The sequence below is a fragment of the Melanostigma gelatinosum genome (genome assembly GCF_949748355.1).
Source record: "Melanostigma gelatinosum genome assembly, chromosome: 6".
Taxonomy (NCBI): Eukaryota; Metazoa; Chordata; class Actinopteri; order Perciformes; family Zoarcidae; genus Melanostigma; species Melanostigma gelatinosum.
In genome coordinates this window covers 12,461,020-12,480,277 of record NC_136639.1, presented here as the reverse complement: position 1 = coordinate 12,480,277, position 19,258 = coordinate 12,461,020, and the positions used below count along the sequence as shown (strand labels likewise).

Sequence of the window (19,258 nt, the reverse complement as noted above, 5' to 3'; positions counted from 1 at the left end):
CACAGCCAAGAATGAGGAAGGCCCGGTTTGTCATGACTTACTGCTCGTTGAAGAGTGCAGCAGCCTTTTAAAAACATACTTTTAAGGATTTGTTATCTACTTTTCAGACAGTACACAACGAAGATGCCACATTAGACAGACAGAGAGATATTTAGGTTTCTAACTTTAGTTCATCAAATCATATTTGTGTCCCTAAAAGCATAGATCTTTATGCATGTAATATTTTAACGATACTGACAACTTTTAATAGAAAACATATTAAACAAGTTGCAGGACGGCTCAGGCAAAAGTCAGCAACGGTGTCACACACTGTCCATTCATGGATACTTAAATGAACACATTAAAAATAAATTATAGGAGCTGAATATTACAGATACCATGGTCGTGCAAACATGCAGGCCCTCAGAACTGTGTTTACGATGATGGTTCATTACTAGCTCAACACTTTGTGCCTGGTACCGCATTGTGTGTTATTGCATTGATAGTGAACTGAAGCATGAGGAGCAGAACAAACTGTCCAAACTGTGTCTCTATTGTGGTCAATCACAGCCGAGGCAAGTACCCTCTGTTTTGCAAATGGTCCCGTACACACACGTCAACACACAGGCCAGGAAGGACTCATGTACGCTACCTGTAAATAATGTGCATCTCAAAAACCTCTTATCTTATCTTCTTTTGGTTTGAAAATTTTAATTTCTTTGTCATTGTCACACACTTTCCCTCAGTATCGCTGTGTGAGATTCAAACACAAAGAAGTATTTCCATTCCCGCTCTGCCAGGATGCCTACCTGCTGGTTGCTCTGTGGGCTTAAGAAGGCTGAGGCCTGCTGCTGCTTCATGAGGAGCTGCTGATGCTGCGGTGTAGCCTGTGGCTGCATGTTGGCTGTCTGGGCTGGTTGCGGTTCAGCCTGTGCAGCAGGAGCCTGTTGAGCGGCTTGGACAGCAGCTGCAGCTGGGACATTGATGCCAACACCTGGAAAGGAGAAACATACGAAGAATAGACCTATCATTTATCACATCAAGAGTATCGTTTTAAAATGCACACCTTCCCACATTTCTGGTGACCTGTAGAATCTGTGCAAAGATTCTTGTTTTCATCCAATTAAAGCCCGAAATGGGCTACTCCACTCCTTCATCACAGACCTCCTAACCCCTTATCATTCCTCCAGGTCCCTCAGGTCAGCAGACATTTGCTGTTGCAACCCCTAGACTGAGGAACAGCATCTCCCTCCCCCATCAGATCTGCTCCCTCCTTTGAATCTTTTAAGTCCAGACTCAAAGCACACTTTTTACCTCTTGCATTTAACTCTTCCTGATGTGGCTGTTTTTTTTTTTACTTGTGCTTATCTGTCTATTTGTGCCTATGAGCTGTGTGCATTGGTGTTTGTGTTTCTTCAGTCTGTGCAGTATTTTGGTCAACATAGGCTGTTCCTAAATAGGTTTTATAAATCAATTGATCGATTAAATGGTCAATTGCACAAACTGCTGACATGTTGTAAAAATGAAAGGTGATTTGGGTTTGTGTAACTGTGTGCAAGTATTTGTGATTTTAGGCCTTTTTAAACATCAAAGGGACCCAACAATTAGAAAACTGGATGTTTCAGTAGGATTTAATAATATTTAATCAAGCTGATATTTTGGGCCTAATCTCCACTTTCATCTCAAGACAACAATAAGGGAGTACTCTATTCTAAAGTATCAATTAAAGCATTTATTTAGCATGAAGCATTTAGCATAGCTCAATAAATACAGTAATTGGTATTTTCTCGTGTTTTTGTTTCCATTACAACACATAATATATTTGAAACCACAAACACGACCTCCTTTTAGACCCATCCGGTGAGTGAGTTAGAGGTGCATATTAAAAAAACATGACAGTGTGCTACTGTAATTAATGTGACATCGCGCCACCATCTATTCTGGAAGTGGGCCACAGATGGAAAGCCTCGTCAAAGTGTGAATGTCAAAAGCCTCATAAAAAGACAATTAAAAGCCTTTTAAGAGTGGGCTGCTTGAACCACTGGGAATACAAGCCCTTGGTGGGCATTAGAGTCAAACTCTTGAGCAGTTCATTAAGCTGAGTTCAATACAAGATGTCGCTTTGTGTATAGGGTAACAGTCTCCATAAACGCAGGCCCCTATTACTTAGATAGACGGTTCTTAACCCAGACATACAGAGGCCTCATAGAGCTACTCATACCTATTGCCTGTGGTGCTCCAGCAGCCACATTGGGTCTCTTGCGTGGGGTGAGAGCCGGCTGGATGGGAAGAATGCCTGATATCGGCTGGGGGTGAGCCTGGCCAGCCTTGGGTCGTTGGCGAGGTGCAATTGAGGTTTCCATGGCAGGAGCGGGGTCTGTGAGCCTGATGGAAGGAAAGGAGAGAGTTGACTAGTAATGTAGGAGTTTCTTATAACGATGAAAAGTCAAATGTTTGGCGTTTCACTGACCTGGCTTTGGTTTGACTCTTTTTGGCCACTGCTTCACTGGCTCTGATGGGCTCTGGAAGTTTTGCAGGAATCGGTGAATTCTACAACAGTAAGAGGATTTGCACTTTTATATTTGATCGAGGATAATCAAACCAAAGAGCTTCAATCTCTCACATCAGGGAGGTATTAATAAAACATTTTGAGCCTCACAGCTACACTCTAGTATTGATTTACAGCTTCCATGAATGCACTTTAATAATACTTAAACGGGTGAGGTAAGGAATTTGGCTGAATCAGAAGACCAATTGCTGAGCTACTTTGTAAATTCATAAGAAAGCGGAATGATGAATAGAGGGCAGCCAACTGGCAAAAGCTATACAGTTAGCTTCCCTCCAATATCATTATCTCCTCGATTACTGTCCTTAGAAAACCACTGAAACCACTGTACGTGAGACACCTAAAACACAAACATTATTTGGGAAATTGGGAATTGGAGATGATACTACAGCATCGTCTCATCTCAAATCCCTGCCCTTCCTCGTGTCATGGAGACTTACATGTTCATTTGGGACTGGACACTCTCGTCGCGCCAGTTTAAAGGCAACGTGGGATATTTGGTAGATGTCCGGTCTCTTATCTGGGTCAGGTTCCAGCATGTACCCTAAGAAATCAACGAACAAAAGATGTTTATTCTGACTCAAACATATGAGAATGCACATTCAAACTCACAGTAATTGCACATATGTGTAAAGCACATGCTGTAAGTAGGGCAGTGTGTATATTCTGAGGAACACAGTTACTCACTGATGAGACAGTGCATGTCCGGGGAGTAGCGGGAGTTGTCGGGGATAGTGAAGCTTCCGTCACAGATTGCCACTTGGCTCTCCCCAAAAGGAAGCGTGAAGTAGCACAGCTTATAGAGTAGACAACCCATGGCCTGTTGAGACAAGAGAAACACTTTTCATGTAAATGTGCGTCTGTCTCTAGCAGGTTAGCGCTTCACAATCCTGGTGAATGATGTGATCACACAGTCATCCTAGTGTGGCGTAAAGGTACGGTCGTTCTCACCCAGATGTCTGCCTTTGTTGTTATAATCGTTCCACCATAGAGGTTGACCATCTCTGGAGCGCGGTACGACAGAGTAGTGTACCTGGTTTTAAGAACAGAACAATGAGCTCCTGAATTTTAATAAGAGAATGGGTCGAATGTGTAAAGGGCCCAGAAAACTGACTTTTTGATTTCCTCTTCCACATCTGCAACCCCCTCTGTCTGAGGGTTTTGGAAGCGTTCGGTGGCACTTCCAAAATCACAGAGCACGTAGTGTCCCCGGTCGTGTAGAAGAATATTTTCCACCTACATGAGGAAAAACGAGATCAGACCTGTCAGAACGCATAGTACATAAACACCATGTCACAATAAATCACTTCCAAATAATTAGAGTGGCCATCAATTAGCTAGCCTTATGCAGTCAGCAGTATACTGGGAAATAATTAGACTTGCCTTGAGATCTCGATGGACGATTGGAGCCTTGCCCTGGTGGAGACGAGCGACTGCCTCGCACGTGTCACAAAAGATCTGCAACACCTCGGCTTCAGTGAAGCCGGTCTGCAACCGCTGGTTCATTAAGTTAACCACCTGCCCTCCTGCATGAAGCAAATAAGTCAACTAAGACTCTATAAATTTCAGCTGATTGCAAGTGTTGGGGTCTGACTCTGACCATATTGCTTAAACATGTGCTGTGGACAAAGGGAATCAGGCCTTCACTTTTTCAAGCACAGGTCTCATCCTGACTTGTAGTTTGATGAGAACAAGCCTCCTCTGGGTGAAATTTCACACTCAGGTGTGAATTCCCCCCCCCCAAATAACCATGGTAACCGCGGCAATCTCATTGGCCGAGAGCCAAGAGACCCCAGGACCCCTGTGGTTCAGTCACTGTTCTATAAAACTGTTTTTAGTTCACACTTCTAGGCCTTCCCCCTTCGACCTCGGTTGAGTTAGGAGGCACACAACCGCTCTCTTCGCCCGGACCTTCGTCCTGGACGCATGAAGACACATCGGCCTCTCCTCCCCCCCCCTCCAGCACGACGAGGCCACGAGGAAGCAACGGCCCTTCAACCCTACTCAAACCCTGACAAGCCGTTTCGCTGGATGAAACAGCCCGCGATAACGAATCTGCTTCAGCGATCAGTTCAGCGCTTTTTGTTTCTTTTTCTTTTGGTGCACACATTCCGGCGAAGGAAAGACGACAACGCCTCCCTCCTTCACCGACGATTCCCGGTAAGACGCACGGACCACGCCGTCAGCCGAAATTAGATCACCCTCCCTGCCGCGAGGACAGATCACGTCTGCGTTTGCTCCAGCCGAGCCACGCCACGACAGACCGAAACAGCGCCAGCTCAACGCCGCGCTGAGAAGCACCCCCCCCCTTCCTCTCGAAGAAAAAGGACAACTTTGCTCACGAACCCTTCAACGTTGCAACGAAGCATCTACAAGTAAGATTCTTGGCATTTGGGCATAGCTTAGCTTAAATTAACTTAAGTTTAATTCAGGCCATTCATTTATATGTTGATATTCCCGTGTTTTGTGTGTTTAAATTACTGTCGCGTGATATCGAGATATTACGCAACTCCTCGCGGACGAGAGAAGCTCCGCTGTATTCGTGTATTAACTGTGACTGTTTGCTTGGATTTATTTGATTTCTTTTCATTGGTTTTACTACACTTCGTGTAGTATTCTCTGCTCATTAAATCAGCTCTGTGAGTGAAGTGTGGAATCTCGGCTATTGTACATAACTGCTGGCAGTTCTACCGACAACGGCACGTTATGTACGATACGCCAGACACCCCCATTATCACTACAACGCGGACAGCACGCAGAAGTCTGATCCATGAGCCCCCACCTTTTTTCTCGTTCCTCCTTTCACGAAACACGCACATACACATAGCTCCTAGTTCTACTCCTGGGGAACCTCGTTCAAACGAGCGCCTCACATCACGTGCTGCCCAGGCATACGTGAGTACATACAGCAGCCTAACTGCCATTTTGTCCGGGTCCCTCGACTCCGCCATCTTTGTAGTTTTTAGCTGTAGTTCTTAAGGCCCCTCCCCTTTGGCCAGCGTCACTCGATGCCGCCATCTTTGTAGTCTTTAGCGTAGCTGTAAGACTCCCTCCTTTTCACCCACAGACCCACACACACACACACACACACAGACATACACTCTCATCCATTTTATTCATTCTTTAGTTTAGGCATATAAAATTGTATGATAACGTTTGTTGGTTGCAATATTAATTGATCTGATCATTTATTATTTTGATTTAATAAACTCTGTTATACTTTAAGGAGCAGTCGTCTGTGATTACTTGTGCATATGTATTTGATAAGACTGTATGTAGTGGCCTGTGCTCGAACTTAAAACCCTTCACTGTCACTGAATGTATAGTCATACGCAGACTATTGACATTATGAGTGACTACTAATTATGAGACTTAGTTTTATCGTTTGGTTATTGGTCCCTGTTCGCAGGGTGGTGCCCCGTTTTTATTAATAATCATTAATAATTGTTACATACATCAATAATTCTATTGATGTCAAGAATTCAGTTTCTTAAATGCTGATAACCCAAACACGCTCCTTTAGATCCCAACTTAATGGTGCCCCGTGTGAGGGGCTACGTTATTCCAGTTTTGTTACAGTATATATGCACATTAATCCATAATTATTTTTGAATAATTAATTTTCCAAAAAATATTTTTTTTCGAAAAATTATTTTTTTTCCCTCTTTTGAATGATCCAAATTCCTGAAACTTATTTCCCAAAATAGGTAGGCTTTGATCTTCAAAATCTTGTCTTATTGTAATTAAATTTTTGATTTTAAATCCAGATTTTTAATCTTAATCTTTAATTCCCTTCTCGAAATTTTATTTCGTTTCCAGGTTTAATTATTCGTTTCATTTCTTAAACTAACAGCCAGCTGTGTAGTAGATTTGATCGTTTATTTGTAATACCTTGCTTGTTTTCTTAAATCCCTCCAAATAAGTTACACACAGCTGTCACAGGCCCAAAGTGCTAAACCACATTAGCATTTTCGCACCTCTGGCTGCAAAGCAGTAGTGATACCTCAGAGCAGCAACAGTAGAAACGTAAGTCACAGAGCTAGACATTTCACTGTGCGCCTGCATGAACCGTAACACTAACAGTAATTAACACCTAACAGTAGAAATCCTAAGTTACAGAACTAGACATTTCACTGAGAACTGTAAACACTAACAGTTTCCGTTCTAACACTAGGGAATTAACAACTACTGGGAGTCGTGCTCATTAGAGAGAATGAGCAACGAGAAATCCCCCATTCCTGGAGCTGTAGCTCCAGAAGACACCGCATTACGAGATGCGGTGGCTGATGTCCTCGGACTCACAGCAAAGGAAAGAGAGTACTTTGCAAAATACACTGCTGTCCTATGCGACGAGCAATTAGAGCAGCTGGTGGCTTATGTAAATAACCCAGCAGGTAACAGAGAGCGCCTGATTCAGGACGTAATCGGCGAAATACTGCTCATCTACCATCAGAAAATGCAGCTGCAAGCTGCCCGAACCCGGGCACAGAGCGACGAGCAGCAACGCGAGATCTGGACACTCCGAACAGAGGTTCAGGAGTTGTCACGTGACTGTAGAGCCCTACAGTCAGAAAATAGTAGCCTGCGCAGTGACCTCAGAGAGGTCAACCTAGAACTCTCTAAAGCATCAGAGAGTGATGACAAACTGAAAGCGCTTCAAGGTGTTCCAGCAACCCCGGTAGGTACTGCTACCCCCTACCGAGCCTTTCAGCCCAGTCATTTCTTGGTCTCGGCTCCCTCATTCCCCGAGACCCGAACCACCTTGCATTTCTTGAAAGCGACATCCCCGACCAGGAGGAGAGAGGACAAACACCAGGTCCTAGTCGGCCCAGGTGGCTTCAAAACCACCTCAGGCGAACGCAATCCTCCACGCAGTTCACGCGCGCGACAAGAACTGACCCCATCCCCCTCAGGGAGGGAGGATGATAGTCGTTACCACCATCGCGAGTATGGAGACTTAGACGACTCGGATGGCTCAGGCCCCATCAACCTTGGAGGCCTGTGTACTCGACAGATTGAGCCTCTGGCGAAAGACGTAGAGCGCTTCAATCCCAATAATCACGACTCGCGCATCGATGACTACCTAAGGGAGATCGATCGCTGCCTCCTCGACCTATCGCGCCCCTCATCGCGCGAAAAGCTAAAGCTAGTGTGGAAAACCACTGCGCGAAGCGTCCACGCTTTCATGGAAACGCTCCAACCGAGCATCCGCGACCGCTATTCATCCCTTTGTCACGCCCTTAGGGAGGAGTACTCCCTGTACACCGACCCAGCTTCTGCCACCCTCTGCGCCTTTGCCATTTCCCAGGAAAGGCTAGAGTCTCCGAGAGACTACTTCAGGCGCTTGAGATCTGCGTACTTCCAAGGACGTAACGCCCCAGGTCTAGAAGAAGACCATGCCTTCAAGTCGCTTTTCTTGCACAATCTCCACGACAACGTGAGATACGATGTTACTATGCACTGCAGAACGAGTAACCTCACCATGCCAGAGATTAGGAAATACGCGCAACTTGCATGGGAGACACGCGGCCGGCCGACAAATCGGTACGAAGACACCGCCATAGTCTTAGGCATCCAACAGTCGAGCGACTCCGACCTAGCGTCGGAAGACGACGAGAGGACTTGGCCTAGCGAGCCCTGGTCACCCCCGAGGAACAAACGACCCTGGCGGTCGAAAGACCAACGGAACCAGGGGGGTGAAAGACGCCCTCAAGGGCAACCCATCAGGTAACGCTGACTCGCAGCCCACCTGACTCAGCCAAGTGACCTTTCCCCCTGCTGCCAAGTCGACGTGGTAAGGGGGGGGAAGAGAACTCAGCACACTTCCGGAAACAACCACTCCCATTTTCGCACCTCGTTCTTCAACCTTCTTGGGCGACCTTGTTCGCAAAGGCAATGCCCGTTATGTATATATCTATACATATTCTTCAGTCCTACTGGGGGGTCATAACACTCTTGCTCTACCCGACTCCGGGTCAGAAACGAGCCTCATGTGTTCCCCCACCTTTTCGCATACACCTCTAGGGTGCCACAACCTTAGAGGCCTTTCGAGCACCCTAGCTCGTAAGATCTTTCGTCAACTAAGCCTTCTTCTCCTGCTCTGTCAGCATGAGCCACCTCCAGCTTGTTCAACGAAGCCACCGCCTTCTTTCAGCCGAGTCATCTCCCCGGCCTGTCAAGTCGCCAGTGCCGTAGGTAACTGAACTTGACCTGTGCGCCGGACCTGTCTCCATCTCTAATTAGGAGGGTGGGGGGAGGGAGATATCACCAGCCCGCCATGACACACTCCAGAGTGAAACTGTTCGCGACGTTTCCCTGAGTGCTGGCGGTAACGTGGGATATCGGCCCTCGCCACTTGAACAGCGCGAGGGGGGTGGATCTCTGACAACAGAAACTTAGAGAGATGCACTTCACAGGAAGTACACTCTAATCTCGCCAGTGCCGAAACCAACCGGCAGAATGGCAGCTTACTATTGACTACTAACGTTTAACTGCATGCTCCAACTCACCCTGTAGACATGCACTAACCGCTAACACATCCAACTTCAACCAGAACAGTTGCATGACCTGAAAAACGTTCATTGCGACTGTAAACTGATGCTCCACTCTCATAGAGAACCCTTTGCATGCTTTATAGACTCTACCAGAAGTAACCAAAGAAGACATAACCTCTGCCGTAGCAGTCAGATTTAACCCAGGACCTCATCCGAGAAGGCTCAGCTGTCAACAGCTGGAGCAGCGAGAGACCAGCCTAGCTAGTCACACTAGCCGTGCTAACGAAATCTGTAAATCTGCTACCACTACTGTTATGCAACCCTCACAGGTACCTCTGGCCTATAGTCTTGGCAACGCAACTCCAATATCGATAGATTCTAAAACTTAGACACAGGACTCGCTCTAAATCTACCGATCAGAGAGAGATAGACGCACATATCATGTACTAATAGATCCAGAAGCGACAGACTAAACTGGATTCCCTCCTATTCGTAACACCACGTAGCCAACCTACGACTGCTCCGCCGACGGACTCCAGTCCTGTCTAGGAGTTGAACCAGTAACCACTGTTTGCCCCTCACCTGCTTCTTGTCTTTCTATTCTTTCCTTCTCTCTCTTTGTTGTTTTGTTTATTTGGGTTGTTACTTTCTTTGACACTGTGCCACAATGCTAGATTATCACAACATCATAATAGCGATTGAATTATTTTGGAATAATGTTTTGCTCACCTATGATTTGAATTGTGTATGATAGTAGATGTAGGTAGAAGTAGTTAAAGTCATCTGCCCAGATGCCACCTTAGTCATCTGCCCAGATGCCAATGAACTCTGAACAATGAACTCTGAACTTGAACACCATGAACTTGACCACTATGAACCTTGAACTCTATGAACAATGAACACTGCCTGTTTTAACCACTGCTTTTGGTCTCAGGAACACTTGGACTGTCTCACCTCTTCAGGTTTCCCCACCACATGGATGCACATGCCAGCCCTTGGTTTGCTCTAAAGACCGAAGCCAACACCTCGCTCTTCAGAACAAAGGGGGGATGTTGGGGTCTGACTCTGACCATATTGCTTAAACATGTGCTGTGGACAAAGGGAATCAGGCCTTCACTTTTTCAAGCACAGGTCTCATCCTGACTTGTAGTTTGATGAGAACAAGCCTCCTCTGGGTGAAATTTCACACTCAGGTGTGAATTCCCCCCCCCCAAATAACCATGGTAACCGCGGCAATCTCATTGGCCGAGAGCCAAGAGACCCCAGGACCCCTGTGGTTCAGTCACTGTTCTATAAAACTGTTTTTAGTTCACACTTCTAGGCCTTCCCCCTTCGACCTCGGTTGAGTTAGGAGGCACACAACCGCTCTCTTCGCCCGGACCTTCGTCCTGGACGCATGAAGACACATCGGCCTCTCCTCCCCCCCCCTCCAGCACGACGAGGCCACGAGGAAGCAACGGCCCTTCAACCCTACTCAAACCCTGACAAGCCGTTTCGCTGGATGAAACAGCCCGCGATAACGAATCTGCTTCAGCGATCAGTTCAGCGCTTTTTGTTTCTTTTTCTTTTGGTGCACACATTCCGGCGAAGGAAAGACGACAACGCCTCCCTCCTTCACCGACGATTCCCGGTAAGACGCACGGACCACGCCGTCAGCCGAAATTAGATCACCCTCCCTGCCGCGAGGACAGATCACGTCTGCGTTTGCTCCAGCCGAGCCACGCCACGACAGACCGAAACAGCGCCAGCTCAACGCCGCGCTGAGAAGCACCCCCCCCCTTCCTCTCGAAGAAAAAGGACAACTTTGCTCACGAACCCTTCAACGTTGCAACGAAGCATCTACAAGTAAGATTCTTGGCATTTGGGCATAGCTTAGCTTAAATTAACTTAAGTTTAATTCAGGCCATTCATTTATATGTTGATATTCCCGTGTTTTGTGTGTTTAAATTACTGTCGCGTGATATCGAGATATTACGCAACTCCTCGCGGACGAGAGAAGCTCCGCTGTATTCGTGTATTAACTGTGACTGTTTGCTTGGATTTATTTGATTTCTTTTCATTGGTTTTACTACACTTCGTGTAGTATTCTCTGCTCATTAAATCAGCTCTGTGAGTGAAGTGTGGAATCTCGGCTATTGTACATAACTGCTGGCAGTTCTACCGACAACGGCACGTTATGTACGATACGCCAGACACCCCCATTATCACTACAACGCGGACAGCACGCAGAAGTCTGATCCATGAGCCCCCACCTTTTTTCTCGTTCCTCCTTTCACGAAACACGCACATACACATAGCTCCTAGTTCTACTCCTGGGGAACCTCGTTCAAACGAGCGCCTCACATCACGTGCTGCCCAGGCATACGTGAGTACATACAGCAGCCTAACTGCCATTTTGTCCGGGTCCCTCGACTCCGCCATCTTTGTAGTTTTTAGCTGTAGTTCTTAAGGCCCCTCCCCTTTGGCCAGCGTCACTCGATGCCGCCATCTTTGTAGTCTTTAGCGTAGCTGTAAGACTCCCTCCTTTTCACCCACAGACCCACACACACACACACACACACAGACATACACTCTCATCCATTTTATTCATTCTTTAGTTTAGGCATATAAAATTGTATGATAACGTTTGTTGGTTGCAATATTAATTGATCTGATCATTTATTATTTTGATTTAATAAACTCTGTTATACTTTAAGGAGCAGTCGTCTGTGATTACTTGTGCATATGTATTTGATAAGACTGTATGTAGTGGCCTGTGCTCGAACTTAAAACCCTTCACTGTCACTGAATGTATAGTCATACGCAGACTATTGACATTATGAGTGACTACTAATTATGAGACTTAGTTTTATCGTTTGGTTATTGGTCCCTGTTCGCAGGGTGGTGCCCCGTTTTTATTAATAATCATTAATAATTGTTACATACATCAATAATTCTATTGATGTCAAGAATTCAGTTTCTTAAATGCTGATAACCCAAACACGCTCCTTTAGATCCCAACTCAAGGTAACGGTATACAAGGTAATGGTATACCGTACAACTTTAATAAACAACAACGTTAACTCCTTGTTACAGGAAGCTGTGAAACAGCCAGTGGACGACAATGTGCAACTGCATCATCTGCTTTGATTTCAACAGTGCAACAAACTTGATCATTTAAAAACAAGAAAAAAACATGTGCACACACTGCATTGCCATTGGTGCTTGCATAAAACATGTAATTGAATCTTATCCATCTTAAAGCATACTACACGCATAGGATGGCTTCAACAACTACACAGTGATGAATATTTGAACTTCCTACAAATAGCGCGACCACTCAGCGATGTATTGACTGAAACAGAAGTTATATTGACCACGACAACCGTCAAATGAATATTTGCCTTTGAACGGAACAGGATGCTGGGAAACAAGAGCTTTGAACTCAACAAAGACAGACATGGCAGGTGGGCCCGTTTACCTCGACAGAAGTCCATTAAGATCAGGACTTCCCACACATCTCCAGCTCCAACTGCAGTTATGCTGGAGTCCAGGAAACCAACTATGTTTTTGTTGCCCACTAGGTCCCTCTGTGTAAACAAATGCAGTGAAAGAAACAATGATAAACAACGGCGACACATTGTTCATAGATTTAACAGCCCTAAAACATTTGGGTTAGTAAATGACAAGATACAGCCAAAATGATTCAGTCTGTTTCTAACAGTAGAGAAATGTTGATTCTCTGCCAAAGGTCTGGATGTAATGGTGATAAGCATCCAGCAGCAGTCATGCCACCAGGGTGTGGCTGCAGGAACTGCTGAGTTTCACTTACAGTAAGGACTAAAGCAGCTTAGATTGCATCGCTTACAATCCAACCCATGAGCGCCGCTCTGTTACTGTCACTATTCTGGGGTCAAAAAGTATTCTCAGAAACATTTAGTGTGTTTCCTTTAAGGATAAAGAATTTGAAATATTCAGGGTTCTTCACATTCAGACCATGAGGGTCAAAAGTATTTGAATGTCAACTCTGTATTTCTTTGTGTGTAACGTTTAACAACCAATAACACAAGCCGCTCTTACATGACCGTCTCCTGCAAGTGTCAAAAAGTAGTTAAAATGTAGTGTGTAATGTGCTTGCTACCTTCAGCAGTCAGTTACTGGACTGTTTAACTTACCATTATCTGTATCTCAAGTTGGCAGACTTGTAAATCATGTTCATTGTTGACAAACATCCTTTTTAGTGCACAACGTACGCCTTGATGAGTCCGTACCAAAAAAACTATGGCAAAGCCTCCTGCAAATGATGGGAGAGACAGAGAAGGAGAAATGGAATAAACACACACATATTTCATTTCAGTACCATACCATCTTAACAAACAGTAATCCAGAATTCGTAAAAGATATCCTGTTCTATTGCTTTTTAAATGTAGGGGCAGCAATGCCTGACACGGTGGGTTTAACAACATAAAAGATATCGAGTGATGTTAAAAACTGGTTAGTTTCACTTTTCACTACAGTCACAGTCAGCTGCAGATATTCTGTAGTTCTCCACCAGTGTACCCAAGAAATACTCCTGTACAAGTATTGTATGTCAGTGACTCTGTCAGCAAGTATCTTTTCTGAGAATACAGGAAGTGAGAGAATGTGTGTCACCCCACCGGTGGTTGCAGTGATAGTGAGATATGGGGAAAAGCACGAGATTGCTGTATCCATCTACAGCAACTCAAACCAGCAGCAACCACACCGATGAATAAAACATATTTATTTCAACAGATACGGATAAACATACCTGAGTCAAGTCAAAGTGTGATAGCATTTACACATGAAGCTTATACCTCATGTTTTTTTCTAAGTAGACATGCACTGCATTGGAATGTGCACAGACTTCTATGAACTGGCTTCAGCTTGCTTTCAGCCTCTCTCTAAATGTTGTGTTGACACAGCATGTAGCAGCTTTCACTGTAAAGGCTGCCGTTACTGCAGCTCTTCTGTTAATGGCATGCACTGGGCTGACTCATTCAGCTCGCATCACTAAGCTAAGGGCAACTCCATGTGACTGGTCTGGGCGACGTTTGAGCGGGCGTGCTTGAGGCAACGTCACTGTGAGACGTATCTTTAAAGAAATGAATTAAGTACAAACGGTACAATAAACACAATAACCCTCCCTACCGTGACAGGGCGGAGCTGGGTCACCATGGATGATAATAACAGACTTTTACTGATATCATCAGGAAATTTCACAATGAAATGCAAAACTGTGCGACACAGAGCTGCACCAACAGAAGTGTTAGTGTCAGAGAGCACTAGGCTGAGTAATTAGTGTCATTAAGACACAGAGTAGCAATGCGCTTGAGAAATGGGTTACGGTGAGGAGGACAATATCAAACGAGTACCTATCCTGAAGGAAGCACACTTCATGAGGACATGAAACACAGGCTTTAAGTGTGTGTGTGTGTGTGTGTGTGTGTGTGTGTGTGTGTGTGTGTGTGTGTGTGTGTGTGTGTGTGTGTCAGAGTTCTGATAGTTGAACCTTGCTGTCCTGCGCAGTCTAATCTGTGATGGCTGACTGTAAGAAGTTAGAAGGATTAGCAGCCTTCTTTAGCAACATGTTTAGCAGCGGCCTACAATCTAAGAAGGCAGTGTGAGCGAATGATGTACAGCTACAAATAGGCCACCGTCTCTTGACATAACGGACCGTCAGGATTATACCAAAAATACACCTTTAGGCACTGCAGGGGGAAAAACACAGCAAACTAATGTTCAGTCGCAATTCGTCATCAGTTTGTAGTGGAATTTACATACCGTCTAGATTTAAGACCACTACACATGTCCTCACGACCATGATTTACAAACATGCTCGCTGCAAGGTTACGTGAAACTGCAATGACAGCAAGAAATAGTAGCAGCAGTCTCATCTGCTTGAGACAAAATTAGCAGAAAACTGGATGCTTTTGGTTTACGAATGAGGGAATGGCTCACTGAAGCTGTTGTGTAGTCCAATAGCAGGAACTGGGACACATTGTCTTGATACAATGCATTATGTTACATCTCCAGAACAGGGCCAATGTTAGAAGCAATAAGTCTATATAGACACAAGAAAACACATCTTGTTGATAGTAAAGACAGAAAGCTGTGTCTTTGAAAATCCTCAGATGACTAGTTGAGAACAAATCAGATTCTGCCCGAAGCCCAAATGTCGAAAATATCAACCGCAACAATGACACGATCCCAAACGAACCTTTCGGTCTGAAGCTACAATAGCCAGTGTGTCCCTCCGACTGCTTTTGTCTGTATATTGTGAAAAGTGTTTCAGCTAAAGGCAACAAAGTTCCACAATGACAACAATGGGAGTAGATAGAGAGAGAAAATAAAAACACATTTTCCAAATGGAGCAGCCATCTAATAGAACAGACTACAACCAGCCATCTGAATAAACAGGCCTAGTGACACTGGGGGGGGGGGGGGGGGGGCCAGAGCAAGAAAAATATGATACGTGGAAAAGCAGCCCAACTAACATTTTGTGAAAGAGTCATAATTCTGGGGAATATATTAACTTTGACCGACTACCCAATTTACTGTTTAGGAGTCGTAACAATAGTCTGAACGGTGCCTCTCTCTCAAATAAATGTTTGCAACAAGGCCAAAGCTTTTTACAGAGCTGATAAGAAAACTAACTCGCAGGATAAACAAATTCCAAGAAAGGTTTCCACCGACACCTCAGTGCAGGGCAGGACTGCAGTTAGCCGTCTAACCCCTTCACAAAGCCACGATGTGGTCAAACAGATGGGGCCCATCTATAGTACTGATGAATTAATCAGTCTACTTTCATCTATTATTGAATAGGCACTCTTAGCTAACAGAGCATGGCGGCAGACTGTTATTGCAAAGACAAATGACCATGGGAAACCTGTTAGCCCCATCAAGAAGCCTGTTTAACGGTGTTCAGGTTAAGACCAGTTTCTAACAAAACATGTCTCACCCTTTAACTCACTGATTTAGATTCACCTACAGCTGAGCAACCTGCAAGATTGTGTGAACATAGATACGTGCAGGCCCAAGGAAATGTGTTATGAAAGTAACACCTAGTCAGTAGGTCATGTTTTATGTGGCTGCACATCCTGATAATCTTTCTCTCCTTCTAAACCTTTGACGTCTATATTTGTGATCCGTCACTCCCTCTGTAAATATCGAGACTGATGACTCAGCATGGCATCAGTCCTTTACAACACAGGAGAAAATCCAGTTATGAAATGTTCCTCCCAGCATCCAGGTAAAGAGTGCAGTCATGCAAAGAAAAGACAATATGAACAACCGACAATTGTATACACACTCTCTCACACACGTTTTAACTTTCAGCTTTAAAATCTTACACATTAGAAAACAAGCTCAGGCCACATAAGAAAATAAAGGTGATTGGAGCAAAGCTGCTTGGCAAGTAAATGAACATCAAAAGAGCTGCCTTGGGTGGTGACAATTGATACAGTAACTGTTAAAGCCTTGTAGCATAAGCATCAGCATTAAGGGGGCACTACGTTGGCGCTCTCGCTAGGCCATAACCCAATAAAAACAGGGCCACTTATGTATTTAACTAATGTTACTAGACTGTCCATCCTCACTACAATGTACAGGTCAGATTGTGGATCTGAGACGTATTTGTGTTACGTGTGTAATCCACACAACATTAAGCCACATAGTTCACCTTCAGCGACAGTTTCCTCGATGGTCACTTGATATCGTCCGATGGTGAAGACCCGTCCGATGAAGGTGCCACCGCCACCGGAACCAGCGCCTCCTCCGCCGGCTCCGGGTCCAGGCCCAGAACTCACCAACTCACGACGAGAATCAAAGAATTTCTTCATCTCCCCTCCCCGGTGTTATCCAAAGCACGGTCAAGTCCAAAATGTATAAGTAATAACACTCGAGAGTGGATGCAACCAGGTCCCGTTCGGTCGTTGAGGTGCTGGTGTTAAGGCTTTAGCAGCTTTTTAAATAATTGAATGAATGCAGTCAGCTAGCGTCAAGCTAACTGCTAGCTAACGAGCTGGACCTCAAACTATTCCACCCACTGCGGTCTGACGCTCCTTGCTAACTCATGGTTTGAACAGCAGGAAGAGTCCAATATTGTTGAGAAAATAATAAGATGTAACGTTCATGCGGAAGTCGCCGCTATCCACTCTGAACCGACAGCAGCGCTGGCTAATGTAGCCAGGCAATGAGCCCGAAGAAACACTGGTTAGCCGTGAGCTCACCTAGCTAGCTAGCTAAGCAGCTAGATGCGTTGACAGCTGTCAGTTGATAGGCTGGCAGCCAGGTAGCTCCTTAGTGTCCAATGCAGCTTATTACACATCTCCACCGATATCATTCAACCGAAATGTTACTTTGTTCACATGCTGCTTTACTCGTCTGTATTGTTGTAGAAGTGACAGATCTCCGGCAGGCTGTATGAAGGCTGGTATACTACCTTAATGAGCTAACGCTACAAACAGAGTGTATGCTAATAGGGAGAGTCCTCTCTGCGGAATCCGTGCTGCTGGACCTCTCTTGATGTGATTGGTCAGATGGACATCGACTTCCTGTCAGTCGACACTAGTCTCTAGTCCTTTGGCTCTGGTCCCCAATATAAAGCAAACAAAAGGGCCCTCCTTCTTTAAAAGTAACAACTCCACAGGCTCAGTGCTGCTCGGATCAGCTATTATCTCAAAGCTGCCATGAGAGCCGCAGGAATAATAAGCACATGTTAGCACTGCATTGTGAGGTGCTTTGTTTTGTCTTGTCTTACTGTTTCTTTCCATTTTTATTTTCTTCTCATAGACTGTAGGAAAACGGTTAAACAAATCCTTTCCTTCTTGCCTATATTAAGTCAAACCTGATATCATTATTTGCAATCTTGCAGCAGTCGGTCTGTTAGGAATGTTTATTTGCAACCCCATTTGAATGAGCCATGAGTTTTTAGTCAAAGGAATCCTATTTGGCTTTGATTTTCATTACACAATAACTCAACACAGGCTGTGTCAACCATATCGGCCGCCCTTGAATATTTATAGTACTTCAAGTAAACAGAGATATGAAGAATATTCAAACCAACTATAGACATCGAAGTGTCAAAGATGACAATCTGGCCAGCAACATTCAAAAACTCATCTGTAGTGCATACACTTCTCTCCATATACTGTATCTAGTTTTTCCAGTCATTTGCAGGTCTGTTTCACCACCGACTCTGTTGGTGTTCCAGTATCTTTTCATAAAAATATAGCAAATCAAATCAGAATATAACTTATTTTCAGAAGTCCTGCAAGCCTGGTTCCAACTCAAAGGTTGAGTACTTTGAGTTAGAATAAAAACTCAACCTCTGTCTTGAATTTGTTGTTACATTCATAGTTTAAATGACCAAATTTACACAATTTCTGAGTGAGTTTCCTGATGAGACGCCGTGGTTAGCTGCATCCATATGACAGTGTGAGAACTTCTCCTGCAGGGGTCACTGTTTCATCACTAAATATTATGATTTAGACCCTGTTTTTTTGTTTACTGTCCACCTTTCAACTTTCCAAAGCTTAATTCAACAACAATACTACCATAATTCATTCCTTATCCGAATAGGAAAGGTTGCATTTGTCTTTGTCTGTGTTTTTGGGAAGTCATATGATGATTTGTACAAGCTTCAATTGAAGACTTTTCCTGTTCCTTTATGAATCTTTTTACTAATTCCACAGGAGCCACTTTTCTTATTCATTCCAAAATTACTGACCACCAGTGTTTGCAGCTCAGATGATTAATCAAAGACCAAATGCATGTGTTTTACATTCCTACAGTAAGTGGTTTACATACTCAATGTATCATGGAGCTGCTTAAGCAACATGGCTGTTGATTAATAATATGATCTCATATCCCTCTTTGACAACGTATTTATGTTTGATTATTTGTTTTCAGAGTACAGGACATTAATTCTCGAACAGCTAATGCCTTGGAGTCAATGTAGCCACACTTTAAAAAATGAACCATTAATCTATTTCAGCTGCAGAGTTGTTCGTGCTCTAGTGATAAATGTTAATGCTCTGATGCATTCTTTCCTCTGTGTTCATCTACAATACGCTAGATCTCTGCTGACCCAAAAGCTAAAGGTAAACATACTTTGTTCTCATTTTGTGTGGTCCCCTGAGAACCAAAACATCATTACAATTTGGTGTTTGGATTAAAAAGGCAGGGCAAAAAAAAAGCATTATGTATGCATACCAGCAAG

General features: G+C 44.4%; 1 protein-coding gene across 4 annotated transcripts in view; it reads right to left on the bottom strand.

The window, feature by feature from the left end:
* aak1a (AP2 associated kinase 1a) overlaps window positions 1-17,382 on the bottom strand; it is a gene marked incomplete at its 3' end in the record, with an annotated part of 35,845 nt that extends 18,463 nt beyond the window's left edge. For all 4 annotated transcript variants that reach the window (XM_079270615.1, XM_079270616.1, XM_079270617.1 and 1 more), the window contains exons 1-11: window positions 16,718-17,382; window positions 13,194-13,312; window positions 12,500-12,608; window positions 3,929-4,071; window positions 3,660-3,781; window positions 3,497-3,578; window positions 3,233-3,365; window positions 2,986-3,089; window positions 2,450-2,529; window positions 2,201-2,364; window positions 789-973 (exon numbers count right to left, since the gene is read on the bottom strand). In XM_079270615.1, the coding sequence (XP_079126741.1) occupies window positions 789-973; window positions 2,201-2,364; window positions 2,450-2,529; window positions 2,986-3,089; window positions 3,233-3,365; window positions 3,497-3,578; window positions 3,660-3,781; window positions 3,929-4,071; window positions 12,500-12,608; window positions 13,194-13,312; window positions 16,718-16,877 (1,401 nt within the window). In that variant the 5' untranslated portion in view covers window positions 16,878-17,382. The remainder of the gene's footprint in view (window positions 1-788; window positions 974-2,200; window positions 2,365-2,449; window positions 2,530-2,985; window positions 3,090-3,232; window positions 3,366-3,496; window positions 3,579-3,659; window positions 3,782-3,928; window positions 4,072-12,499; window positions 12,609-13,193; window positions 13,313-16,717) is intronic.
* Window positions 17,383-19,258: the final 1,876 nt, after the last annotated feature.